The sequence below is a fragment of the Microtus oregoni genome, unplaced genomic scaffold, assembly GCF_018167655.1.
Source record: "Microtus oregoni isolate MIOR12 unplaced genomic scaffold, Mior012 000001F_ref0000356, whole genome shotgun sequence".
Lineage (NCBI taxonomy): Eukaryota > Metazoa > Chordata > Mammalia > Rodentia > Cricetidae > Microtus > Microtus oregoni.
Window position 1 is genome coordinate 91,754,027 of NW_024543060.1, and position 27,555 is coordinate 91,781,581.

At 46.9% G+C, this 27,555-nt stretch overlaps 1 protein-coding gene across 3 annotated transcripts in view; it reads right to left on the reverse strand.

Annotated features, from left to right (window-relative positions):
• The window catches only part of LOC121457671 (solute carrier family 41 member 2), a 71,911-nt gene that overhangs the window by 35,565 nt on the left and 8,791 nt on the right, over positions 1 to 27,555 (reverse strand). For 2 of the 3 annotated variants that reach the window (XM_041666600.1, XM_041666594.1), the window contains exons 2-5: positions 11,989 to 12,706; positions 10,540 to 10,647; positions 3,163 to 3,234; positions 502 to 646 (exon numbers count right to left, since the gene is read on the reverse strand). In XM_041666600.1, the coding sequence (XP_041522534.1) occupies positions 502 to 646; positions 3,163 to 3,234; positions 10,540 to 10,647; positions 11,989 to 12,543 (880 nt within the window). In that variant the 5' untranslated portion in view covers positions 12,544 to 12,706. Of the gene's footprint in view, positions 1 to 501; positions 647 to 3,162; positions 3,235 to 10,539; positions 10,648 to 11,988; positions 12,707 to 16,301; positions 16,313 to 27,555 lie in introns of those variants that run through there. The other variant, XM_041666606.1, reaches the window with a different exon arrangement.

Consider the following 27,555-nt stretch of genomic DNA (forward strand, 5'->3'; position numbering starts at 1 on the left):
GGAGCCAGAGGGGTCAAGGACTCCAAGGGAAGGCTCACACAATCAGCTAACCTGGGCTCAGAGGGCTTCGTAGTGAGCCAACAAGGGGGAAGACCGCATGGGACTGACCTATGCACACTGCTTATATGTGACAGTTGTGTAGCTTGGTCCTCTTATGGAACAGGGGCTTTTACTGGCTTTTGGGACCCTACTTCTCATACTGGGTCGCCTTGCCCAGCCTTCATACCTGGGAGGTACTTAGTCCTACCGCAACCTGATATGCCATGTATTGTTGATATCCATAGGAGACCTGCCCTTTCCTGGATGGAGATAGAAAAGGAGGGGATTGGGGGCTGGGGGTGGGGGTATGGGGGAGAGGGACAGGAGAGGAGTATGATGCGGAGAGGCTGCACACAGGATGTAAAAGAAATAGAATTTAAAAGAAAAAGTCAGTATCCTGGGAAGTCGATCCTTTTATTAAAAGACAAAAGCTGCCAAGCGGACACTTAGAGCTGCACTCACCCTGCAGAAGAGATGCAATGAAGGCGGTAGCCACGCTGCTGGAGCACAGAAGTATGGAATGGCTGAGGTAATACTTCCCTTCTGGAATCCAGCCCAGAACGATCGCTGCCACGGCTGCTAAGAATCCAACCACTGTGGCCTGGACCTACAGGCGGTTTTTGTAAAATCCAGGTGGGTAATTTTTAAAACATTAAATTTTCATTAGTCAATCGCTGCATACAAAATAGTCCGAAGAAGTGCCGTGTATGGCAACTGAACCACCTTCATTTTAAAGAGGCTACTGGATTTTAGTTTTAATATCCGGTGCCCTCTTGAGGAAGAGACCTGGTGAGTCGGCTTCATCAACTCAGACCATGAAACCCAATGTGGACAAGTTCAACAGAGCCGCCGTATACGGGCTGCCCGTGCCTGCTGCAGCATTGCCAGGGTGTAAATTCCACTTCAGACCACTTCAGACAGTGGGCTTTCAAATTGCCCTGACCTGCGTCAACACGTGTGGCCTTCAGGACCACACTGTTTTTGTTTGTGTTGTTGTTGTTGAGACAGTTTCACAATGTGGCCCTGGAACTCACTTTGTAGACCAGACTGACCTCAATTTCACAGATGCTGAGAGAACCCCTGGAGCTGACGTTAGAGATGGCTGTGAGCCACCCTATGTGGGTGCCGGGACCCACACTCCAGTTCTCTGGAAGAATGGCTTGAGCGCTTAACTGCTGAGCCATCTTCAGGCCCTCTAGTCTGCCCTTAACCAGCACCTCCATGTTCATCTTCTCCGTCACAAGCAATGCTGGTGGAGCTCAGGGAGAAAATCGCCATTCCCCAAACCCAACCCACAGCCGCCATCTTCTCCTCTTCCTTCTGTCTGTGGCAACCAGTCCCAACAACCACCACCTCACCGGTGATCACCTGTGGTATCATGATGGCTCTGCCCAAGTCCCCCATTTATCATGTATCCTTGGAGGAGGAAGCCAAAGAGGCATTGAATTTTAGCAACTAGGATTGGCAAATTCCTGGGGACCTCTGGCAACCATCCTAACTAACCAACAGTTTCAGGAAAGAGGATGGCGAGGGAGGGTAGAGATGACGGGAGGACAGTGTGCTGCAGGCTGAGGTGGGGACAGTTACGGTGACTTGAACAGACCACTCACGGCAGCCACGGCTTCAGAGTGTTCAGTGTTTAAATCAACGATTCTCAGTTTCTTGATTTGTTATAGCACTCTATTGATTTATAAATATTTGGAAGGTCTTGGTTTTGTCTTGTTGTTACTGGGTAGGACAAACTTCTTGCATGTTAGGCAGGTAGTCTGCCATTGACTGACATCCCTCCCTAGCCATTTTCCAGTGTCTTTACCACCCTGCCTGGGTTCCTACATGGTCACGCTGAAAGGTTCTTAGACATTTCTAACAAAATACTAGCACTGAAGAAACAGACTGAAGCCAACAACAGTTGTGTAAATCAGCGAGGGCTCTACAGCTGGTTTATGTTAGCGGCAAGGTCAGGGCTCAGATTTTCTTGTTCCAGTCCTACAAACTTAGAGGCAACTGCACAGACATGAAAAGGCCTCTATCTCAGGAACTCTTTTATCCTTGAAAGACAATGCAGGAAATTACATTCCACAACCATGTGTTCACTCTTACAGCCTAGCTGAGCTAACATTAAAACTAGTATATCCTCCGGCTGCTCACAGGAGCTAAAGAGTTACTCGTGGGGGCTGGAGTCATTACTGAAGAGTTAGGACTTCTCTTATAGAAGACACACCTTAGAGTACCAAGAGCTATAGCTCTATAATTCCTGGTTCATTCCATATGTTACTGGTAAGGGAATGGATTTACTAATATTAACAATGGCAACATTAACTAGGGAAAATCAACATAAACAACTGGGTGACCACAATATCCAGAAAAAAGCTCAGTATAATTAAGCAACTAATATACTTAGAAATCCTGGAGAAGGCAGATGCCGTGTCCTGTAGAGCCGGGAGTTTGAGATCAGACTGAGAAACAGAGTGACATTGTCTCACAAAAACAAAAAACTAAAACTAATACAAATGGAACACAAAGAGCAGGGCATGATGGCATGCCTCAGAAACTGAAGCGGGAGGATTCTGAGTTTAAGGCCAGCCTCAGCAACACCAGAAGTCTGTCTCGAAAATAATAAAGACGGGGCTAGAGATGGGAGTCAGCTGGGAAAGGACACTGAGGTTTCAGAAGCCCTTGCCTGTTCCAGTCTCTGTCTCTGCCTTTGGATCAGGATGCAAAGTTCTCAGCTACTGCTAAAGTGCCATCCCTGTCTGCCTCCAGCCACGATGATCATGGACTAACCTTCTAAAACTGTAAGCAGCCCCAGTTAAATGCTTACTTTATAAGAGTTGTTGTGGTCATGATGCCTCTTCATAGCAATTAGGACAGTAACTAAGACAGTACTTAAACAATGAATTCTTAAAATATTTATATAAATATTTCTACTAAGCTATGGTGTACTTGTAAACTTTTTTTACAACTTGGAAGAAGTTGACCAGTTTCTAGAAACAGAAGACTTTCAAAGGCCATGGGCATCAACTGATTCCATCACTTTTTGGGGTACTAAGTTATTGCTTTCTTGCATCATGAAACAAACAGTGAATTTCACCCCCAAGATCTATAAATAAATGTGCCACATACCTGCTTTAAAGCCAGGTTGCCAATGATCAGATTCCACTTCTCAATGGGCGAGTCCATCTTCCCAACATTTACCTGGTGAGGGGAATATCAGCATCGCTCTGTTATTGGTTCTATTTAAGCTAAACCCGAATCTTGAAGCACAAACACACCTTTAGCAAACCTACTATGTGTGCCAGGAGCTGATGGCACATGGTTTTGATCCCAGTACTCATGAGAAAGAAGATGGAGGATCTCTGTGAGTTTGAAGTCAGTCCAGTCTACAGAGTGAGTTCCAGGACAGCCAGGGCTACAGAGAGAAACCCTGTCTCAAAAAACAAAAACAAGGCGAGGTAGTGGTGGCACACGCCTTTCATCCCAGCATTCAGGAAACAGAGGCAGGCGAATCTCTGTGAGTTTGAGACCTGCTGGGTCTACAAGAGCTAAAGAGCTAGTTTCAGGACAGGCCCCAAAGCTACAGCAAAACCTTGTCTTGTCAAGTCAAAAAACAAAATAAAACAAAACAAAACAAAAATCTACTGTGTACAGCCTGTGTTCAGAACAATTCCAAACTTACACCAACATGCTATCTGGCTTGGCCAAGATGGGAAAACTGTTTTAGACAACAAGTTACAGTCACCCATCTACTGGCAGATGTTATGACTATATCAATTATCATCCTCCCATGCCAAATTTGAATTGAGGCCCAATAGAAATAATGCTATAATTTTGAGCTGTTTGTGCATAATTCCATAGCACAAAACAAATATAATTCAAAGAGTCACTTGCCAAAGAAGAGGATATAAACAAATCGTTCAAGTGTACATAATCTATATTTGAATCATGACAATATTAGCAATAACTATTAGCATTCAGTTCATAGATTTTGATGGTATACCTCCACATATATATTTTTTTCTGGCAAATGGAAGAACACTGTCCTAAATAAGGCTAGTCTTCACATAGTCTACTGCTGTGTAATCTACACAATTTTCTCAACTACTCAGGATTTAAAAAAATATATACATCCAAATTTTCCAAGTTTTGTCAGGTAGTAGTTTGGAAAGCAATGGAAAAATGATTAGCAATACATAAACACACACTTGTAAATACATCACACTGAGTTAGGTTTTAATTATCCATCATCTGCCGTGGAAGATTTTCAAATGTTATAAAAACATCTGGAGCCAGTGGGATGGCTCAGCAGTGAAGGCGCTCACTGTCCAACACGGCAGGCAAAGCCTAGTTCCTAGAAGCCACACAGTGGAAGACAAGAGGAGGGGGGACGACTCCTGCAAGTTGTCCTCACCACCCACCCCCCCACACACACACGCACACATACCCACACCCCCAAACCCCCCCACACACAGTATGCGCATGCTTACACTCAAACAATACACTAAATAAATAAATTTTTAAAGCTTTTTAAAAATCTGCACAAGGGTGAGTAAAGGTGATACAGCGCACACAAGGTTCAATAAACAAACACGGAAACACAGCTCCCTAAATCCCTTCAGTGTTGCCTGGATGCCTGTGTTTCTAGGGCTGACCACTTGGTACTGAATAACCAGTTAGGAGCCTCCTCCCTGGGAAAGACTAACTTTCCCTCTCTCAGCACCTGTTAGGTCACATTACTCCTTCCAGTGGGCCCCAACTTACAGTGTAGCCAAAGTCCTTACAGCAGGCCACAAGACCTTCTGTCGGCTGGCCCTGGACAGCTAGCTCCCCAACCTTGTCTTCTAGGATTTCCCCTCTCTCACCTGGCCCCAACCCTAGGGACTCCAGTGTCGTTTAACACAAGGCTTCTCAGACCTTAACAGTACATCGTACAAACCTCTGGGGAGTTTACTTGTTAGATTTATTTTATATGTGTGAAGGTTTTGCTGTCCACACATAGATGAGCCCTCAAAGAAGTCAGAGGAGGGTGTCATATTCCCCTGAAATTGGAGTTCCATATAGTTGTAAAGCACCATAAGGGCCCTGGGAATCTAACTCAGGTCCTCTGCAAGAACAGCAAATGCTTGTGAGAGCTGCTCCATCTCTCCAGTCCCCAGAGTCTATTTTTAAAAAAGATTTATTTATTTATTTATTTTGTATACAGTATTCTGTCTGCATGTACGTCTGCACACCAGAAGAGGGCAGCAGATCTCATTGCAGGTGGTTGTTAGCCACCATGTGGTTGCTGGGAATTGAACTCAGGACCTCTGGAAGAACAATCAGTGCTCTTAAACTCTGAGCCATCTCTCCAGCCCCCTAGAGTGTCTATTTTAAAACAAATTACTAGTTTATATTGGTTCAGTGGTTGTGGAATGGTCCAAAATTTATGTTTCTAACAGGCTGCTGGTGCTGACATTAAAAGACCCTATTTTAAGAAACACCCACTTTAGCCTGGCTGTGGCGGTGGCACGTGCCTTTAATCCTAGCACTTGGGAGGCCAAGGCAGATCTCTGAGTTCAAGGATTGATTGGTTTACAGAGAGAATTGCAGGACAGCCAGTCCTACACAGAGAAAACCTGTTTCAAAAAGAAAAGAAAAAAAAGAAAGAAGGAAAGAAAGAGAGAGACAAGGAACACCCATCTTGGGCTGAGAGATGATGGCTCAGCAGTTAGGAGCACATGATATAGAAGATCAGAGTTCAGTTCCCAGCACGCACATCAGGCAAATAAGACACACTCTTCTGGCTTCCAAGGACACCCACATACACTCAGCATGCCTCCACACAGACACATACACACACATGCCACATACACACGGCACGCCTCCACAAAGACACACATACAAATACATACTCATGCCTCATACACACGGCACGCCTCCACACAGACACTCACACACACATACAGAGGTTCCCTTCTTTCAGATAACTCTAGCTTATGTCAAATCGACATAAAACTAGCCAGCACACTGCCTTGATACCCACCCCGCAAAGAGACTACTAGATTCACCTTTATGAGACAATATTAACATGTGGATTAAAGACAGAAAATCTTATTTAAAATATATTCTTTTTTTAACTGGATTCCCTACAGCAGGGCCTATTTAAAACAGAACAGCACAGCTAATCCATTATGAGTCTAAACAATGCTGGACAAGGCTCAAGAACAACAAATACTTCTCGATCAATTTCTCTGAGGTAACTGAACCAAAACGTCACTCCTGGCAAAGGGACCAAGTTGCTTCAATGCCTGTGGTCGTAGCCGTATTTATCAGAACAAAGTCCGCTTTGCTCAAGTGAAACAGGAGCCGCCTCTCTGCTCCCTTCCAGTAACACAGTCTTCCTCCTCCAACGCTTCCAAGACCTCTCCCTCAGTTTCTCCTGGAAGACGCCTCCTGGACTCAGGTCTAGGCAATCCTCATGGTCTTCCTCAAAACCACAGTTAAAAATGAAAACAACCCACATATGCTTTTTGCTTTTCCTTCTTAAAAGCAAAGGCTGGGGATACAACAAACACACATTCCAGCTGGGTGCCAGGTGACCCAGCAGCTGCACCGAAATTCAGCATGTCAGTCAAGGTCACGATTAAATAATAAGGTACTGGAGTAATGAATAAGTAGTAAATTTAAAATTTAACCATTTATCAGAATTTCATTATTCGATTGTTTTTAAAAATAGTGTTGTGCGGTGTATGCATGATTTTTGTGTGTGCGGGTGCACATCTGTATTGTGCATACAAGCTCGTGCAGAGGGCACCCCAGGGGTCCTCCCCTTAGTTTTCCAGCCCAGCTGTCTCACAGGCCTGCACCTGTCTCTGCCTCCCCAATACTGGGATGACAACCATGTAGCGCCACCTCTGGCTTTTGTAAGCATCAGGTTCTGGACCACAACAGATCCCCACACTTGCAAGGCAGCCACTCTGTCCGCTGGGCTATCTTCCCAGCCCCTGTAACTTATTTTTTTTTTTGACCTTAAGAGTTTTAAATGTATTTATTATATCATATCATGACTTGAGAAAAGAACGGATCCTTAAACCTTGGGTTTGAAAATACAAACACAGAGTAAAAGAAGAGGAAGGAAAAGCATGAATTCATACTCATGTATCAGTACCAGGTCAGAATCTTTTCAAAACTGGAATAACAGATTTTAATCATCTCACACCGTGAAAGAAGCACACTTCTTTCCTCCTCTTCCAAGCACACTTTTTATTCCAGAAGTTTCCAGAAAAATAACTGCTATCTCTGCAAACAGCGACTGGCTATTAGCAAGTTCTACGATGCCAGCACTGTTTTACAGAGTACAAGATTAAGGACCTTCTGTCCAAGTAATCCTTTTACATAAATGTACAGTTCCTCTTACATATTGGTTTTCTATCATCATTGTGGTGAGGAGGTGTGTGGAGAGGTTGGCTGGTTTTCCTTCTTTTCTTCCTTTTTTTGAGATAGGGTCTCACTATGGCTGTCCTGGAACATCTATGTAGACCAGGCTAGCTTTGAACTCATAAAATCCACCTGCAGCTGTCGCCCAAGGGCTGGTATTAAAGGCATGTGCCACCATGACTGGTTGGTTACCACGAGACAGGATCCGATGATGCCACCCAAGCTGGACTAGAACTTGTCATGTGCCACCGGCTACCTTTAAATCCGTGTCCTTTCTGCTTCAGCCTCCTAAGTGCTTGCAGCCACCCACCCCCACGCCTAGCTCTACCTCTCTGGGGTTTTGTTGTTGCTGTTTGTTTGTTTCTTTTGTCTTGCTTTTAGACTCATATTTGAATGCGTAGTCACCAGGGAATGGCACTATTTGAAAAGGTTAGAAGATTAGGAGGTGTGGCCTCGCCAGAGGAAAATCATGAATTCTAAATGTTAGGTTGAACTTTCAGATCTTAAGAGAAAAATAATTGCCAGGCGGTGGTGACAAGAGCCTTTGCTCCCAGCAATCGGGGGCCAGAAGCAGGCCGATCTCTCCGAGTTCTACATAGTGAGTTCTAGGACAGTCAGGCAGTAGAGACCCTGTCTGAAAAACTAATCAAAACAACAGCAAATCCCTAATTAGAATGCGTCGTATGGAGAGCTGATATTGGGACTGGAGGGATGTCTCAGCGTCGTGTGGAGAGCTGATATTGGGACTGGAGGGATGTCTCAGCGTCGTGTGGAGAGCTGATATTGGGGCTGGAGGGATGTCTCAGCGTCATATGGAGAGCTGATATTGGGACTGGAGGGATGTCTCAGCGTCGTGTGGAGAGCTGATATTGGGGCTGGAGGGATGTCTCAGCGTCGTGTGGAGAGCTGATATTGGGACTGGAGGGATGTCTCAGCGTCGTGTGGAGAGCTGATATTGGGACTGGAGGGATGTCTCAGCGTCGTGTGGAGAGCTGATATTGGGACTGGAGGGATGTCTCAGCAACTGGGAGCATTGGGACTGGAGGGATGTCTCAGCGTCGTGTGGAGAGCTGATATTGGGACTGGAGGGATGTCTCAGCGTCGTGTGGAGAGCTGATATTGGGACTGGAGGGATGTCTCAGCGTCGTGTGGAGAGCTGATATTGGGACTGGAGGGATGTCTCAGCGTCGTGTGGAGAGCTGATATTGGGGCTGGAGGGATGTCTCAGCGTCGTGTGGAGAGCTGATATTGGGGCTGGAGGGATGTCTCAGCGTCGTGTGGAGAGCTGATATTGGGACTGGAGGGATGTCTCAGCGTCGTGTGGAGAGCTGATATTGGGACTGATGTCTCAGCAACTGGGAGCACTTGCTGCGCTTGCAGAGAAAGCAGTTAAATTCCCAGCACCCATGCGGCTGCTCACAATCATTTACAACGGCAGTTCCAAGGAATCTGAGGCCCTCTTCAGACCTCTGGGGGCACTAGGCACACACGTGTACAGTCAAGCAAAATATTCATATACATAAATTTTTTAATAAAAGGAACCATTATCGATCTGATTAAATGACATTTGCAGAATGGTCTCCTCCTCTCAGATCCTGGTGTGACTCACTGCCCTTGTTTAGCTTCCAGTTTACACAGCGCCTGCTCAGGAGGATGAGCTCCGTGTAGGGATCAGTGATCTCCACAGATGTGATCTGAAGCCGCCCTCCCAAGTCAGCCTTCACCACATGACCTGCACTAATTCTCCCCTCCCCCGTTGGTAGCTGAAATGATCTGCTACGGGGAATCTCTGGAATAAGCCAGAACAGTTCCTGAAAGGCTCCGGTCCCAGGTCCAGTCTGTAATCTCTTGTATTTTCGGTTGTGAGCCTAGCTAGCCTTTAACAGCTGAGCCATCTCTCCGGCCCCCAATTTTACACACTAAAACCACAAGGCGGGGCGGGCAAGCAAGTGAGATTTTACAGAAGAACACAATGGCGGTCAGCAGGTTGCTAAGAGCAATGACCCCTTGTTTCGGGGATTTGTCCAGGTCGTCCCGCTTCAGGTACCAAGTGAAGCCATGCTTGGCAAACAGGTAGTCTCAGCTGAGCTTTAAGTGGACCACTAGATAAAGCAGTTTAACACCTTGGTCTGCTCTACCTTTCTTCTGACTTCAGATGACTGTCCACTCTCATTCACTTATATTAACTGTCATGCCGGGAATGCTGGTGCATATCTTCAATCCCAGCTCTTGGGAGCCAGAGGCAGGAAGATCTCTGAGCTTAAGACCAGTTTGGGCTACATAAAGAATCCCAGGCCAGCCAGGGCTACAGAGTGACACTTATCTAAAAAAAAAAAAAAAAAATACTTTTTTATTTTCAAGTGTTTGCCTCATGTATGCAAACCACATGGTTGGTGCCTGGAGGCCAGAAGAGGGCATCGGATCTCCTGGAACTGGAGTTACGGTAGAAACGGAAACCTAGTCCCCCCAAGGAAGTGCTCTCAACGTCTTAGCCATTCCCCTGGTCCCTATGTTTATAGATTCAACGGTGGATGATAAATCAAATTGTGGGGTTATATACTATAAAAAGATGTAGCCCTGTGTGTTGGCACACGCCTTTAATTCCAGCACTTAGGAGGCAGAGCTAGGAGGATCTCTTGTGAGTTCAGGGCCAACCTGGTCTACATAGCAAATCTGAGAACCTATCTTTAAAAATAATAGAGCCAATAAAGTATCTAATGTTGATCAACTGATACGAAAAGGTCAGCAGTATATATTTTAATGGGTCAGATTGGAGAAGAGCATACACAGGATTCTAATTTCGACTCTACCAACCACACCCACATACAATGCATCACACACTGATAAACACGGCCAGTGTGGTCTGGCACCGACGGAGGCAAGCATTTGCTGATAAGGGAAGGCAGGTCTGCATTCCCACATGAGAGAACCCCAAGAATTTTCAGGGCACCGTGTCAGTCAAAACTATTTCCCACAACTCCGAGGTCCAGAAACTCACCAGATGGAGGAAAGCAACCCGCCTGTCACACAGACTCTCCTAAGGGAGGACTAGGCGGCACACACTCTGGGACGCAGGGGAAAACTTACTGCGGTGGATAGTCGGGATGCCAACGTCATTTCCAGGTTCCCTTTGAGGCCGAGCAGCGCAGGGACTAGAATGAACACTTCTGTCACGTTCCTGAACACCTCCCAGTGCTGGGGACAAGAGGAACAGCCGCTCTTTAGAATGAGGACATCTCTAAAGACCCCGGGCTTCTGCTTCTAACGTTGCTTCTCCTTTTCTGTCACTGAGACAGGGTCTCACCCTGTGCCCTGGTTGGCCTAAAACTCAGTAAGTAGACCAGGCTGGGCTCCTGAGTACAGGGATTAGGGCGTGCACCACCCTGCCTGGCTTTGCTTCCCTGTCTTAAATACAATAATACAAACGCAAAAAAAAAAAAATGTTTTGGGCACTGGGAACAGACTGGGGACGTAAGCTGGGGGACTGAGAACCTGCCTGACATACAGGAGGCCGTGGGCACCATCTCCAGAACCACACACAAATGGAGGCAGGGGCAGAGGTGGAAGAGGAGGAGGAGGTGAAGGAGGGAGGGTGATGACAAAGAGGAGCAGCAGTGGGTGTGGAGATGAGGAACAGAAGTTAGTCCTTATTTTAGTGCTACCTTGTTTGAACACATTTCAATGAGCACATGGAAATTTTCTTTTAAAATAAACTATTTCAAAAGACTGCTTGCTGACTGGGCTTTTCTTTTACTTGGCTTATTTTGGGGTTTGTAAAAGAGTTACTTTATTTGCAAGGAATACGTCAAATCTAAGATAATGCTTGACCGCTGGGGATACAGCTCAGGCTCCTGCCACACGTGATGGTCCACTCTCAGCACTGCAAAGATGTTATCCTATGCAAAGCATCTGAATGAGAAAACGTGAAGTCAAGCCAGATGTGTGCACACCTGTGATCCCAGCACTCGGGTGAGGCTCTAAGGCAGGAAAGACTGCAAGCTCAAAGGTGTAGAGTGAAACTCTATTGAAAGAGGGGAAAATGGAGGAGGAAAGGAAAAGAGAAAGAAGGGGAGGGGAGAAGGGAGGAGAGGAAGGGTTTGGGTGAGTAAGCATAAGGACCCAGATTCAACACTCAGAACCTATGTTTTAAAAAAAGAACATGATGTCACAAGCCTTTAACCCCAGCACTTGGGAGGCAGAGTCAAAGGCAGCTGGATCTCTGTGAGTTCAAGGCCAGCCTGGTCCACACAGTGAATTCCAGAAGAGCCAAGGTGATGTGGAAATTCCTGTTTCAAAGTAACGAATCAATCAATCAATTAAAAACCCGGAGAGCCAAGCACGGTGGCACGCACATGACCCCAATGATGAGGAGGCAGAGGGAGGCAGGACCCCTAGAGCGTCACTGGCTGCCAGCTGAGTCCATCAGTTCCAGAGAGAACTGAGAGACCCCGCCACAGGAAGACACCCACGGTTGGCCTCTGGCACACACGAGCGCGGGCACACACACAGTGTGAGGAACTGAAGATGAAAACTCACCTGTACTATGTCCAAAACCATGCCGGCAGAAACTGTTCCAAACCCGGCCAGCAAGAACGGCACGAGAATCTGCAGAGCCATGACGCCGCTGGACTCCTTCGGGAGCTTCCGGTTTGTTTCCACAATAACATCATCGCCCTCACTGGACAGATCTTCGTCCTGCAGCATGGCGGTGGTTTCCGAAGCCTCCCTTCCGTCGCAGTAGCTATAGCTGGCGTAGTCGTCGTACTTGGGGCTGCAGCTGGCTGGCGCATGCCCACCGCCGCCGCCGTGGAAGGCCTGCTCCGAGAACTCGTGGTAGTCCAGATGTGGCTCTGACCTCTTGCTGAAGGTCTGTGCTCCGCCCGACAGCCCGTCCTGCCAAAGGCCGTTCGCTTTCTTATGCCTGTCGTCCTGGTTCTTCTGGTAGATGACCGGCACCATGCTTAGAAGTAAGTTCAAAAACTTGTCAGACTGAATGGTGTTTAGATTTAAAGTCCAATTGACAAAACCTCCTCCACTGTCGGGGCTGCCACTTGTCTTGCAGGTGACAGATCTTCCTTTGCTGTGAGTCATGTTGTCATCACAGAAAGCCCTGTGTCCTCCAAACTCAAGTTCCACCAAGCATAGCAGAGCCTACGGTGTCCCAGCGCTCCCCGAAGTTAAGCCATTGGCTTTGCTGTACAGGGAACGCTCCCACTGGTAAGAAACATTCAGAAGTTCTAGAGAGGGATTCAATCTGCAATGAAAAAAATAAAATTTAAAAACTTAGATTAACTACACGTATACTGATTTTCATACACTCACAGGAGCCATACTCTGAGTTGGACACAGATCGGTTTTGTGACATACAAGCGTTTTTTTTTTTGTTTTTTTAAATAAAAATACAGTGCAGAATCCAGATGTGGTGGTGCACACCTTTAACCACAGCACTCAGGAGGCAGAGGCAGGGCGGTCTCTGTGAGGTTAAAGCCAGCCTGGTCTACACAGTGAGTTCCAAGTGTGCCAGGACTACAAGGTGAGATCCTGCATCAAAAACAAAACAAGCAAGATGTAGAAACATTTTGCAAGCTATCTTGGATAAAAGCGTTTTTATTTTTTATGCTCCGTGTAACGGAAGCCCGTGTGAGGTCTTCGGCGGCCTCTGAAGTTCTACAGTGAATAGATACAGTGAAGGAATGAAGTGATGGCATCTGTGGGACACAGCGGTACAGTCCCGCGGTCGCAGCATGAAGGAGGCCAGGCCACAGCAGAGGATTACCAAAGACAGACAGCAGTCTAGGTTACAGCGAGACCTCTTTCTATCCAAACCAGAGAAGAGAAGCCATGGCTCCCATCGCTATGGCAAGGACTCAGAATTAAACTGTGCTTGTCTCCGAGTTTCGGCACCAAAATAAATAAATTCTCTTAGCCACTTAAACGTAACAATATAAAAGACATAGAAAGTATATATGCGCTGGTTGTCTGAATGAGAATGCCCGTATAGGCGCCTAGATCTAGATGCTGAGTCCCCAGCTGATGAGCTGTCAGCGGGTAGGACTGGCCTTGTTGGAGGAGGTGTGTCACTGGTGGGATGAATTTTGAGATTTCAAAGGCCCATGTCAGGCCAGTGTGTCTCTTTGCCTGATCAGCTGCTCCAGCACCACGCCTGCCTGAGGGCTGCCATGCTGCCCTGCCCTGATAATAACAGACTAACCCTCTGGAATGTGAGCAAGCCCGCCATTAAATGCTTTTCTTATAGAGCTGCCTTGGTCATGGTGTCCTTCACAGCAACAGAACAGTGACTAGGCTGTATGCCATTTATGCTATTTCAGCTACTACAGGCAATTTGAATGCTTTTGTTTCTGTGGCACTGCGGGCTGAGCATAGGGCTTCGTACATGCTGTGTAAGCACTCGCCCTCTGAGATTCCATCCCACATGGTTTTACTTTTTCATTTTGAGGCAGAGTCGCAGTTGCCTGGGCAGACCTTGAATTTGTAATCCTCCTGCCTCATTCTCCAGAGTGGCTGGGATCATGAGCCTGCACAACCAGGCACAGATACAGATGACTTCAAGTAGAGAGAAGCCCCATGTGGTGGCGCACATCTCTAATCCCAGCACTCTGGAGGCAAAGGCAGCAGATCTCCTTGAATTTGAGGCCAGGCTGGTCTACAGAGTAAGCTCCAGGACAGCCGGGAGATAGGTAGTGAAACCCTGCTGAGGGAGTGGGGGAGGGATATAAATCAGAAACTGCACTTTTGCTAATATCCCTGGTGATTGGCATACACAATCAAGTGTGAGATGCTCTAAGACACTCGATAATCTGATCTACCCTGGAGACCACGCATGAATGTGAACTAGTGTGTAAACAGAGAGAACACGCACACACTACCAGCCAAAGTGGAAATGGTGGTAGCAGTGGAAGACAGCATGGTATGATCTACCAAAACAGAAACAGCGCACACACCCTACAGCCCCACGACTTAAGAATCCCACCCTAAGCATATATCCTGAAGAGACCCTGTGTAAGACAAGATGACAAAAAAGAGGGGGGAGGGAGGGAGAGAGGAAGTGAAAGAGAGAGAGAGGAAGGCAGGGAAGGAGAGAGGGAAAAGGAGGGAAGAAGAGAGGGAGGGAAGGAGGGAGGGAAGAATAGAAGGAGGGAGGAGGGGAGAAAGGGAGGGAGTGGAAGGGGAAGGGGGGAGAGGAATGCAATGGATAGATCCATGAGAGGATTCAACTCAGTCACAAGAGAATGAATGGTTCTGTGTGAGGAATGGTATAAAGCCCGGGGTCCTTCACAGGTACTGCTTACTGAGCTTAAGTTTCACGGTCTTAACGAGCATTTACTACAGTTCTCTGAATCATGCCCATGTCTTACAAAGGTGCTTGGGGCTAGAGACCTGGCTCAATGGTTAACAGACAGCACTTGGTGCTCTTGCAGAGAACCCAGTTCCAACAGGGCTACTCACACAACCACCTGGAACGCCAGCCCCAGAGGATCCTCGGATGCCAGGCACACACGCAGCGTGCATACGTGCATGTAGACAAAGGCTCAGACTCACAAGGTGAAACTCCAATCTCTTTAATCTCCAGTATGAGCGGTGCTGTGGCAGATCTTACCACAAACCCAGACATTGCTCCCTTCCTATGAGAGGATGATGAGCTCCACCTGTCGCCATGGTTTCCGGGACATTCGTCAGGATGACACATCTTCATCTCCGCTGACAGTAGGTCTAGCCATGATTCATTTGGGCTGATGGAATAAAGGCAGCGGTCACACACACCAGGAGGAATGATTCAGGGGATCTGACCCCAAATGGCTGCTTACTTTCCTTTAGGAGAGCGTCTCCCACATACTGAGAAACTAAAGGCTCCAGTCAAACGTCAAGAGCTTCAAAATAACACTTCCTAAAGATCTGAATCTCAAAGCCCAGAACAGTTTCTTCTGAAATTTAGCACTTCCTGGGGCAGTCAGATGACTCGGCAGCTGAGGGTGACAGTGACGGCCCGGCCTTGCAAACCCTGAAGACTGAAGTCAACCCCCGGGACCCACATAGATGTTAAAGGGGAGAATCAACTCCACAACTGTCCTCTGATCTAACATAAGCAACAACAACAATAGTAACAACAGCAACGATGATGATGATGACGATAAATGAAAGGTTTTGAAAGTTAAAAACATCGATCAGTTAGGGTTACAGGAAACTCCATGAGAACTGCAGCATTAACGCCAAATATTTTAAAAGCTGAAACTGGTGGTGCACGCCTTTAATCCCAGCACTCGGGAGGCAGAGGCAGGCAGATCTCTGTGAGTTCGAGGCCAGTCTGGTCTACAAGAGCGAGTTCCAGGACAGCTAGGGCTGTTACACAGACAGACCCTGTCTCGAATCCCCCCCCCCAAAAAAATAGATAAAATAAAAGAGAAAGAAAAAAAGCCTGTTTACTAGAAACTACATGGTTAAACGGGGATCTGTAGTAATATGAGCGGCGGGGCTGCATCCCCGGCACCCGGCCGCCCCCATGGCTAGCTTTACCCAAAATAATTACACGGAAACTGTATTCTTTTAAACACTGCTTGGCCCTTTAGCTCTAGCCCTTACTGGCTAATTCTGATATCCCGATCAACCCATCTCTAATAATCTGTGAGAACCGGTCTTACCGGGAAGATCCTAGTCTAGTCCATCCTGGGTCGGAGCTTCATGGCGTGTGTCTGCCCGGGAGCGGGGCATGGCGTCTCTCTGACGCATCTGTGCTCACTTCCTCTTCCTCCCAGCGTTCTGTTCTGTTTACTCCTCCCACCTATCTTCTAACCAATGAGAGCCAAGCAGTTTCTTTTTATTTAACCAATGACCTTCCTCCATCAGGGATCTTTTTTAATTTAGCAGGTATCATGGAAAAAGTCTAGTACCTGTATAAGATTATAGACAAATGTAAACACTGTTTCTTTTCAAAAAGGAAAAGACATGTATTTGGGGCCTGGGCTGCCAGTCCTGGCCACTCCGCAGGAATGCATTCTGTTCCTTCCATTTTCTCTTTATCAACTTGGCTTTCAGAGGGGTCCTGCCATACTAAACTTGCCTGATGGCACACCAACTACCTGCTTAGCCCTCTAACAATACCACTAAGTACTTAACTGTGTGGGGTCTAAAGGACTGGTTTTGGGGAGTTTCCTTTATGCAGCACCCAAAGAGCCCTGGCTGCCCCCTTTCCTTTCAAGACCCAAATCAAAATAACACCAATCAATCATTCTCTCTCTCTCCCTCCTTCCTTTTTTGTCTCCTTTTCTGTCCCTCACTCAACCTTCCCCTCCCCCTCTTCTTAAGACAAAGTATCACTGTGTAGCCCAGGCTAGCCAGGAACTCACTACGTAGACCAGGCTATCCTAATACTCGCAGAGATCTGCCTGGTATTCATGCTGGGATTAAAGGTGTACACCACCAAGCCCAGTCCATTCATCATTTTTAATCCTTTGATTTCATCATTCTTATCCACTGGACTTCCTGCAATGGTTTTCTAGATGACCTAGACCAACCAAATTCTACTCTAAGCGCTCTCTCTCTCTCTCTCTCTCTCTCTCTCGCTCTCACTCTCTCTCACTCTCTCTCACTCTGTGTGTGTGTGCGCGCGCGTGCGTGTGCGTGCCTGTGTGTTCTCCTGAACCGAACACAGGTCCTTGGCCATGCTAGGTAAGCAATCTATCAGGTGAACTGTATTCCCAGACTCCTGCAATCCAATCCCCTTTACAAGTTCCCTCCTTCTGTACTTTCTACCATACAGCCCCCCACACCCAGAACTTTTGCCTCAAAGACCCTACTAAAATATGCCGCTTCAAGAAAGTCCCCCCCCCCCACCCGGGTTAGTGCACAGGGAGGAGAGAACAGCAAACATTACAGTGACCAAAAAACAGTTAGCATGGTCCTCCACACGTGACTGAAGCAGCTCAAGCGAGGAAGGGCCTGTCTGTCACAGTCTGGGCGACGCGGTGGCGGTGGCAGGAGCTGAGGCGCGTGCTCGCACTACAGGGGCGGGAGTTGAGGCGCGTGCTCGCACTACAGTGGCGGGAGCTGAGGCGCGTGCTCGCACTACTGTGGCGGGAGTTGAGGCGCGTGCTCGCACTACAGTGGCGGGAGTTGAGGCACGTGCTAGCACTACAGTGGCAGGAGTTGAGGCGCGTGCTCGCACTACAGGGGCGGGAGCTGAGGCACGTGCTCGCACTACAGTGGCGGGAGTTGAGGCGCGTGCTCGCACTACTGTGGCGGGAGTTGAGGCGCGTGCTCGCACTACAGTGGCGGGAGTTGAGGCACGTGCTCGCACTACAGTGGCGGGAGTTGAGGCGCGTGCTCGCACTACTGTGGCGGGAGTTGAGGCGCGTGCTCGCACTATAGTGGCGGGAGTTGAGGCACGTGCTAGCACTACAGTGGCGGGAGTTGAGGCGCGTGCTCGCACTACTGTGGCAGGAGCTGAGGCGCGTGTTCGCACTACAGGGGCGGGAGTTGAGGCGCGTGCTCGCACTACAGTGGCAGGAGTTGAGGCGCGTGCTCACACTACAGTGGCGGGAGTTGAGGCGCGTGCTCACACTACAGTGGCGGGAGTTGAGGCGCGTGCTCACACTACAGGGGCGGGAGTTGAGGCGCGTGCTCGCACTACTGTGGCAGGAGTTGAGGCGCGTGCTCACACTACAGTGGCGGGAGTTGAGGCGCGTGCTCACACTACAGGGGCGGGAGTTGAGGCGCGTGCTCGCACTACAGTGGAGGGAGTTGAGGCGCGTGCTCGCACTACAGTGGCGGGAGTTGAGGCGCGTGCTCGCATGTAGCCACAGCCAGGAAGCAGACATTGTGCTAGTTAGTGCTCAGCCTGATTTCCTTTTTCACTAAATTTGACCCAATCCACAAAAGTCTGCCCCCATGTGCTGGGTTTATCTTCTCTCTTCAGTTAAACATTTCTGGAAAAGTCTTCATAGCCACACCCCAAGATGTGTCTCCATGGTGATTACAAATCCAAGCAAAGCTGATAGTGAAAAATAGCCATTATATCATACTTACTATTTATAATTTTTATTTGTTTTTCCTTTTTCAAACAGTATCTCATTATACAGCCCTGGCTGGCCTGGAACTCTTCATATAGACCAGGCTGACTTTAAACTTGCAGCAATTGTCCTGCCTCTGCCTCCCAAACTGGGATTACAGGTGAACATTATCACAGAGGGCCCCATTTATATTTACTTTTTGGGGGGAGAGGTTCAAGACAGGGTGTCTTGGCTGTCCTGCGCTGTCCTGGAATTCACTCTGTAGACCAGGCTGGCCTCAAACTCACAAAGATAAATCTGATTCCCTCTGCCTTCTGAGTGCTAGGATTAAAGACATATGCCACTATGCCTGGATACAATTTTTTTTAAACTTGTAATAGTTAAAACTATCCATTTAGTCTCCCACTGGCAATTATGAGACAGAAGGCAACTTGAACTTCCTGTGAACGGGTATGGTAGTCCACACCTGTAATCCAAGGCACTAAAGAGGTGAGGCAAGAGTGTTGGGAAAATTATTTTTAGGTGTATTACTTTTGTGTATGCTGGCTTTGTTTATCTCTGTGAAGCCGTGATTCCTTACTTGTCTAAAACACCGGATGGTCCTAATAAAGAGCTGAACGACCAATAATGAGGCAGGGACAAGGCTAGGAGGGGCTGGCAGGCAGAGAGGATAAAAGGAGAGAGGAGGAGGGGGGAGACAAAGAAGATCAGGGACCAGCCACTCAATCAGCCATGGAGTAAGAAGGAAAGTAAGAAATACAGAAATAAGAAAGATTAAAAACCCAGAGGGAAAAGGTAAACAGGATAACTTAAGTAAACCTGGCAAGAAACAAGCCAATCTAAGGCGGGGCACTCCTAAGAATAAGCCTCCATGTATGTGATTTATTTGGGAGCTGGGTACCCCAAAAGCCAAAAGAGTAAAACATCGGGCTGGAGAGATGGCTCAGAGGTTAAGAGCACTGGCTGTTCTTCCAGAGGTCCTGAGTTCTATTCCCAGCAACCACATGGTGGCTCACAATGAGATCTCGTACCCTCTTCTGGCCTGCGGGCAAAACATGCAGCAGGCAGAACACTGTATACGTAATAAATAAATTTAAAAAAAAAAGAGTAAAACATCATACAACACAAGAGTACTAATGGTTCAAGACTAAGGTTGGGCAATTTAGCAAGATGTCTTAAGAAATGGGTGGAGTGTAGCTCAGTGGTAGAGCGCTTGCCTACCATGCACAAGGTCTTTGGTCTGATCCCCGAAACTGTAGGAAAACAAACATCATGGCGGTGTGAAGGCTTTCTCTGCCATTCCAAATGTGCTCTTCCTGTTGTCTCAGATGGGGCATGTTAGAAATGTACAACGATGGGGCAGATATATGACTTTCTTTTGCTGTTGCATCTCAAGAAAAAAATCTATTCCCAGGCAAAAGTGTAAAGAATGAGGGGCGGAGTCAGCAGCTACCCTATGAATACAGGTGAAAAACAAAGCTACAGTAATTTATATACTTTACCCTATCATTATTTTATTAAGCTGATTTACAAGTACTCAGAAATATAAGAATTAATATTCCCCCAAACACTGTCCTGCCTGATTTTATAATAAGTTTAAATATAAACTTTATATAAGTTTACCTCTAGAGTGCAATAAAAACTGTGTTCTGCTCAACGCCCACATCAAGCAGCTCAAACTGCCTGTAATAACAGCTTCGGGAGAACACAATGGCCTCTAGCTTCCAGCCCCCATGGGCATCCGCACTTACATGCCCACACAGGGTACCCATGTACCCACAAACACACACACACACACACACACACACACACTCTAAAAAGCTGGCCAGTGGGGCTCTTTTACTTTCTCGATCCCCAGGTGAGCTTTATTCATTAAAATACAATTGAAATGCCACTACAGTACACAGAGCTGGCATCTAAGAAAAATCTTGACTTCGTTAGCGTCAATTGGAACCTTTCCACCGAAACTGCATCCAAGAACTCACAAGCTTGACTTAGGTAATTTGGAGTGAAAGGGCAACTGGCCACCATACAATACTCTGGCACTCTGGATACTGCACAGACAGAAGCCTGACGAGGTTCAGGCACTGAGTCAGCCACTACTCAACAGCCAGCCAATGCTGGCAGACTATCGTCAAACAGCATCAAAGTCTGCAGCCCTTAAGCTCGACATAGCTGGAAGGCAAGCTAAACCTCTGTAAAAACTGTGTTGAAGTCCAAAGAAATAACAGTGGGGACAACAAAGTCTTCTTGTGCTAAATCTTTACTACATCTCATAGAAATTTTCGAATGCAGAGACTCAGAGAAGCTAATTTGATTCTCAGGATCATAATCTCATTCTCTGTCTCTGTCTCTCTGTCTCCCCCCCCCCACACACACACACACAGAGAGAGACTTTTTAAAAAGAAAAGATGGCTCAGCCATTAAACGCAAGGCTCACAACCAAAAATATAAAAAGTACATATACTTAGAACTTGGAGCACGGATACATCTAAGCATGTTGAAAGCTGAGGATGTGCACCTGTGGTCTGTTACTCTGGTGGAGACAGACCAGAGTTCAAGGCCATCATGGGCAAAATAGCAAACTCCCCCTCTTAAAGGATGGGAGGGGTGATGACAGGTGGGCCTGAAATCCCGGTATCGGGTGGAGGGAGAGGATTAAAACTTCAAGCCTAAACTTCAAGCTTCTTATAAAACCCTAGCTCAAAAATAAATAAATGAAGTCAACAGATCAACTAACACAATCAACTCTTTTTTTTTTTTTTTGATTTTTCGAGACAGGGTTTCTCCGTAGCTTTTGGTTCCTGTCCTGGAACTAGCTCTTGTAGACCAGGCTGGCCTCGAACTCACAGAGATCCGCCTGCCTCTGCCTCCCGAGTGCTGGGATTAAAGGCGTGCGCCACCACCGCCCGGCCACAATCAACTCTTAAACCACCTCATATTTACTAAGAAAATGTTGACAGGATAAATACATCTGTGTCCAGAATGAGAAGGACTGAGTGATTAGCACTCCACCAAGCACCCTCTGCTAGATTATATCTAGCCCCATCAAAACAACCAACTCAAATGTGAAGAATCATCTAAATTATATATAAGCGGGTTTTTAATAAAAGAAGCAGGACTGGGTGCAGTGGACAACAGCCTTTAACCCTCACACTAGGGCGGGAGAGACAGATTTCTGTGAATTCAAGACCAGCATGATCTACAAAGTGAGTTCCAGGACAGCTGGGATGACACAGGGAGACCCTGTCTCAAAATGAAGAGGGTTGGAGAGGTGGCTCAGCAGTTAAGAGCACTGTCTGCTCTTCCAGAGGAGCCAGGTTCAATTCTCAGCACCCACATGGCAGCTCACAGCTGTCTGTCACCAGCCGCAGGGCATCAGACACCATCACTCTGACAAGCATGCAAAACACCAAAGCACACAAATTAAAAATAGGCAAATCATCTCTTAAAAACGCCAAAGAGAGAGAAATGAGCAAGCAGTCATGAGGATTCACACACTATCCGGAACAAGGCTTGTAACAGAACAGAAGCTGAATCGCAGAACTGTTTTGCAGTTGGAGAACTGCTTTTTAAACAACCAAAGGATATATCTTACATGTATTCTGTAAAACTGCCCCCAAAAAACCACTCTTGCAACTGACATGTAAAGTTCACTAATTACTTGCAGTTTCAGAGACTATTACACACTTAGAACCTCATACAAACACACAGTAAACTTTACTTAGAAACCACATACAAGGTTTTGCTACTGAAACCTAGGGTAGCTGGGTGCTGGTTTGCATTTTGTTCTTCTTTTAGATTTCTTTCTTCTTTTTCTCTTTCTTCCTTCCTTTGTTCCTTTCCTTTCAAATGTGTATTTGTGTCTGTGTGAGTGTGTGTTTTAGATGTGTGGGTGCCACAGAGACCAGAAGAGGATATCAGGAATTATAAGCTCCTGCGAGCCATCCAATGTGGGTTCTTAAGAGTTTCTTTCTTTTTTACAATTTATTTATTACTTACACAGTGTTCTGCCTGCATGTGTGCCTGCAGGCCAGTAGAGGGACCAGATCTCATTATAGATGGTTATGAGCCACCATGTGGTTGCTGGGAATTGAACACAGGACCTCTGGAAGAGCAGCCAGTGTTCTTAACCTCTGAGCCATCTCTCCAGCCCCCAAAGTATGTTATGGGAACCAAAGCTGATCTTCTGGGAGGGAGCACCCACTCTTAACAACCGAGCCTTCTGCAGCCCTGTTTTGATTTTTGAGATGGGGATCTCACTATCTAGCCCTGGTTGGCCTGGAACTCACAGAGATCCACTTGCCTCTGGCTCCCTCGGCCAGCTATACTACTTTTTGAAAACTAACATTTAGCCAAGTGTGATGGCTTACACCTGTAATCCCAGTACTCAAGTAGATCGCCCAAAAGCTTGAGGTCAGTCTGGGCCACAGAAATGAGTTCCAAGTCAACCTGAGCTACAGTTCAGATAATGGCTCAAATATAAATAACAATAGTATGTATTGTATACATCTGTGAAACTGACTTAAAAAAAAACTTAAAATCAATAGTTCTTATAAGGTGCCAAGATGGCATACCTAAGAATAACATGACTCATATTTCCTCGCCATCTCTCCAGCTCTTAGAGCCCTGAGCAGACATGGGTAGAAACTAAGAGACAGCAGTTCACCAGTGTCCGGTAAGAATCGGTTGTTACTGGTAACCCATACCAACACACACTTAATATGCCTTTATCACATACCAACCCCCTCCCACACATTCATATTTATTCAGCGCAAACCCACTTCTGAAACCAACTTAAAACCTGCACTGACTCATTGTATAATTCAACTGAGAGGTAGAATAAAAGCTTCCTGAATGGCCAAGAACAGAAAAGATGCCAAAAAGTCAAAGTACAGAATGGGAGAGAGAGAGAGAAAGAGAGACAGAGACAGAGAGACAGAGAGAAAGAGAGAGAGAGAAAGAGAGAACACAAAGTCAACATAACAAAGTTTAAATGAGAAACGAAGCTGTCTATGAAAAAATTACTTGCTCCATGTAAAGCTTTTATCCTCTATTTTAAGATTTAAAATGTCCCATAGAGAGTCACATATACCTGTCTGAAAGTGTCTAGATGAATTCCAGTGTTATCTAGGCTAGCTGAAAAAAATAAATACAACTATGCCTGCCACTTTGTAGTTCAAACACCTACTCAGCACTTCTAGCCCACCGAGAGCCCCTTCTCATTTTCCATCCTACACAAGCAGGATTCCCACGGGATCAAGCCCCCTGCGCGGAAGTACCTCACCTCCTTAGGTAGTGGAGTGAGGGACATGGGACGGCTCCTACCCTGAGGCAGGTCTAACTCAGACAAGTAACATCACCTTCCCAAGCGGGGACACTTTCATAGTGGCACCCCGAGGGGGGGGGAAATGAGACCAGACCTCACACCACCCCAGCAGCTATACCTTCCTTCCCTCCGCCACCAGCTCAAGTGCTCAAACTCACTAGAACGTCTACATGCTGATTAGGCCAATTACAGGGAGCAGGTGTCTGGTTACTCAATTATCTTGGCATCAAATTGAAATAATGACCTGGCGTTTCTTATCTTCACTCTGGCAATCAAATCTCTTCTCTACCTTTGGTCAAGGCTGAGTATTTCTTAGTTACCTATCAGTTGAAAACAGATAAAAACAAAACAAGCCAAGGAAAACAAAAATACGGCACCCTTAGTGGAAGGGTTCCCAGTATAACTCTACATGGAAGGTAAGACCATTCCCTTACAACGGGGCCTGCACAGGACAGGCTCAACAGTCAGTCGAAGGCGGGGAGGGGCTATTACTGATGGACAGGCTCTGGGAGGAGGAGCCACCATCTTAGATTGTGTACCCATTCACTGTCAAACTCCCCCACCTTAGCTCCAAGGGATATTTCCAGTCCCATGGCCACACAGACCCACCTGGACAAACCCTGAGAGACACAGACAAAACACAAAGACATGAATGCAGGAAAAGGATTAGGAAGGAAGAGGCCAGGTGGACAGGGAAAGGAGGGGGCCGAGAGAGAGTGAGAACAACCGTGAAGCAGTATATACATGTATGAAACTGCCAAAGAACATATTAAAACATCTACTCCCGAGTCTACAGCCTAGCACTCTTCACTGTCTTCCTGGTTTGTCACGCGGATTATCTGCGATGCAAACAAAGAGTTACAGAAAAAGAAAACTGTTCCTGGGGGAGTGGACTCTGTGGAGACAACCGTTACCCTTGGCACCCTGCTCTCAGGTCCAGAGATTGCAGAAACGAGAGCAGATCCGGGGAATGCAGACCAGCCTTTACCAGAACATGTTTGTAAGCGAGACAGGAGGTACAGCTCTGACTGGGACTGAGTCCCAAGCCTGGAACCACCCAGCACCCAGCAGTTCGAGTCAGGAGGGTCACGAATTTGTGGGTAGCCCAGGCTGGGTACGAGTTCCGGTCACCTTGTGAAACATGACCAGACGTGTCTAAAAACAAAATGGGGATGTAGTACTTGCCTAGCATGTCCTGGATTCAAACCCTGCCTTAAAAAAAACAAACAAAAAAACCTGGAGGTGGGGGAGCTACTGAACAATGTGAGCCATTGAGGAACCCAGAGCGGTCTTTTAGACTGGCTGAGTGTTTGGAGATGTGTACACAGGAACACACAAAGCACATGCTCTCCCCCTCAGTTACCCTGGTTGGAAGTTACACTGCACAGGGCTCTGTTTTATTTTATTTTATTTTATTTTATTTTATTTTTTTGTGGTTTTTCGAGACAGGGTTTCTCTGTGGTTTTGGAGCCTGTCCTGGAACTAGCTCTTGTAGACCAGGCTGGTCTCGAACTCACAGAGATCCGCCTGCCTCTGCCTCCCGAGTGCTGGGATTAAAGGCGTGCACCACCACCGCCCGGCGTGCACAGGGCTCTAGAAAGGAAATATCACTAATGGAGGAAAGCTACACAACAGAGATCTCTAACTTAGTTTTTGAATAATTTTTAAAATTACTATAAAAATGCTTTTAAGACAGGGTCCTGCTGTGTAGCTCAGGCTATCTTGGAAATTTCCCAGGCTGGCCTCAAAATTCTCTTGCTATATATTCATAATTTACACTTGGGAAATTGAGTCACAAGGGTCTAAGTAATATTCCCATAGTTAACAGGTTAGTAAGATAAGGGCGGTGGACTATTCGGGGCTTTCTGACCAGTCAGCTGGTGGCATGGAAGCCGGTACAGGTGTTCCGGGTGCTCCTGTAGCCAGCAGATAGATAGGCCAAGGGTTCCTAGGTGAACTCCCTTGGTATTATCTCCTACTAAGCAATAAGTGAAGGAATGTTTCCTGACAACCCAGATGTGCATGCCACAGCAAGCAGACTACAGTACCTGCTCCCCACACCCGTTAGCTCAGCTCTTTCCCAGTCTATGAGCTTTTGATACAAGATTCCATGTATTCCCCGGGACTTGACCACATGTGCCCACCAAACAGACTAAAAGCTTCAAGGAACAGGTAAGACACAAAGAAACGGAGGGGGGGGGGGTGAGGAGGAGGACTAGGAGAAAGGGGGATACAGTGGCAGACAGACAGACAGACACTCACAGGGAATGGAGAGGTCTAAGTCACAGGTTCCCAGGACCAAACATTAAGTGGTCATCACCACCAAGAGATGACCTGGAATTCCCAGCCAGAAGGAAAACATGGCGACATCTAAGTGCTCAGAACATTTACCCATGGGGGAGGGGGAGCAGTCCAAACCCCTTCAAAGGCCGGCCCGTTGGAATGAATCATTTCCCTGGAGCCGACTCTCCTGACTAAATTACACTGCAGAGAAAATGAGCAAGTTTGTGCACAGTACTTTCCAACGTCTGGAATTGCTGTAGGATAATTACACGGGCCAGTGCGATGGCTCGGCGGGTAAGGGCGTTTGCCACCGTGCCCGAAGAACTGAGTCTGGCTGCCAAGGCCCACAAGGTGTAAAGCGAGGACCAACTCCTGCACGTTGTCCTCAGCTCCTCCACTTGTGCCCAGGGGAGACACACACTACACACACCACACACACGCGCATACGCACGTAGATAAGCACAATTAAAAATCTATACATGTGCTAGTCGGTGGTGGCACACGCCTTTAATCCCAGCACTCAGGAGGCAGAGTAAGGTGGATCTCTGTGAGTTCGAGGCCAGCCTGGTCTACAAGAGTTAGTTCCAGGACAGGCTCCAAAGCTACAGAGAAACCCAGTCTCAGAAAACAAAAACAAAATCCATACATGTTAACCATTTCAATTTAGTTCAATGACTATTTTAAAGCCATTTGCATATTATGAAAGTTTGATTCTGACTGCACAGTCTGAAATATATCTCCATCAAACTTACTTACAAAACTGGCCAACTTTCAACGCCTCGAAAATCTACCGATACCGAGTGTGAACTGAAATCTCTCTACTTCTTATGAAGCCTTCAGAACTTCTTCCCAGTTCCCAGACCAGACAGCAAAGGAATCTTCCTTCCCGCACGGTTTCTCGCTCCAGTTCTGTGATGTCACAGTCCTGTGACCGCAGAAACGTTCTCTGGGAAGAAACTGATGTCATCCGATTCTTCCCAACACGTTCTGCGGGGCATATGAACGCCCTCATTTCACTACCCGTGAGAAGGAAACCCCTTCGGTTGACTGTGGTGATTGATACACTTTAACCCACCTCACTCTCTGTCCCCAGCTTCTATACAAAGCTGCTTTTGTTAGTACTCAGAATGCCTGCTCCTGCCAGCAACCTGTTCCAGTCTTCCCACTCTAAGCAAAAATCCAGACTTACTGCTTTTATTATTGTCTGCTATTGCTGCTGTTGTGTTGAGACAGGCTCTGGGGTCTACCAGGCTGGCCTGAACTCCTGCTCTGCCTGCTTCCAAAGGCTGGGCCTGCCTGAGAGCTCGCCATACCCAGCACCTTCCCCCATTCTCTCTACTTGTGTTTTACTGTAAGAGAAAACTTTGGTTCTTTTAAAGAAGTGAATTCAGCTCTAACCCTAGCATTTCATCTGAGAGAAAAAAAGTCTAATAAAACCATTTTGTCCAAGACAGTCTAACCAGAAAC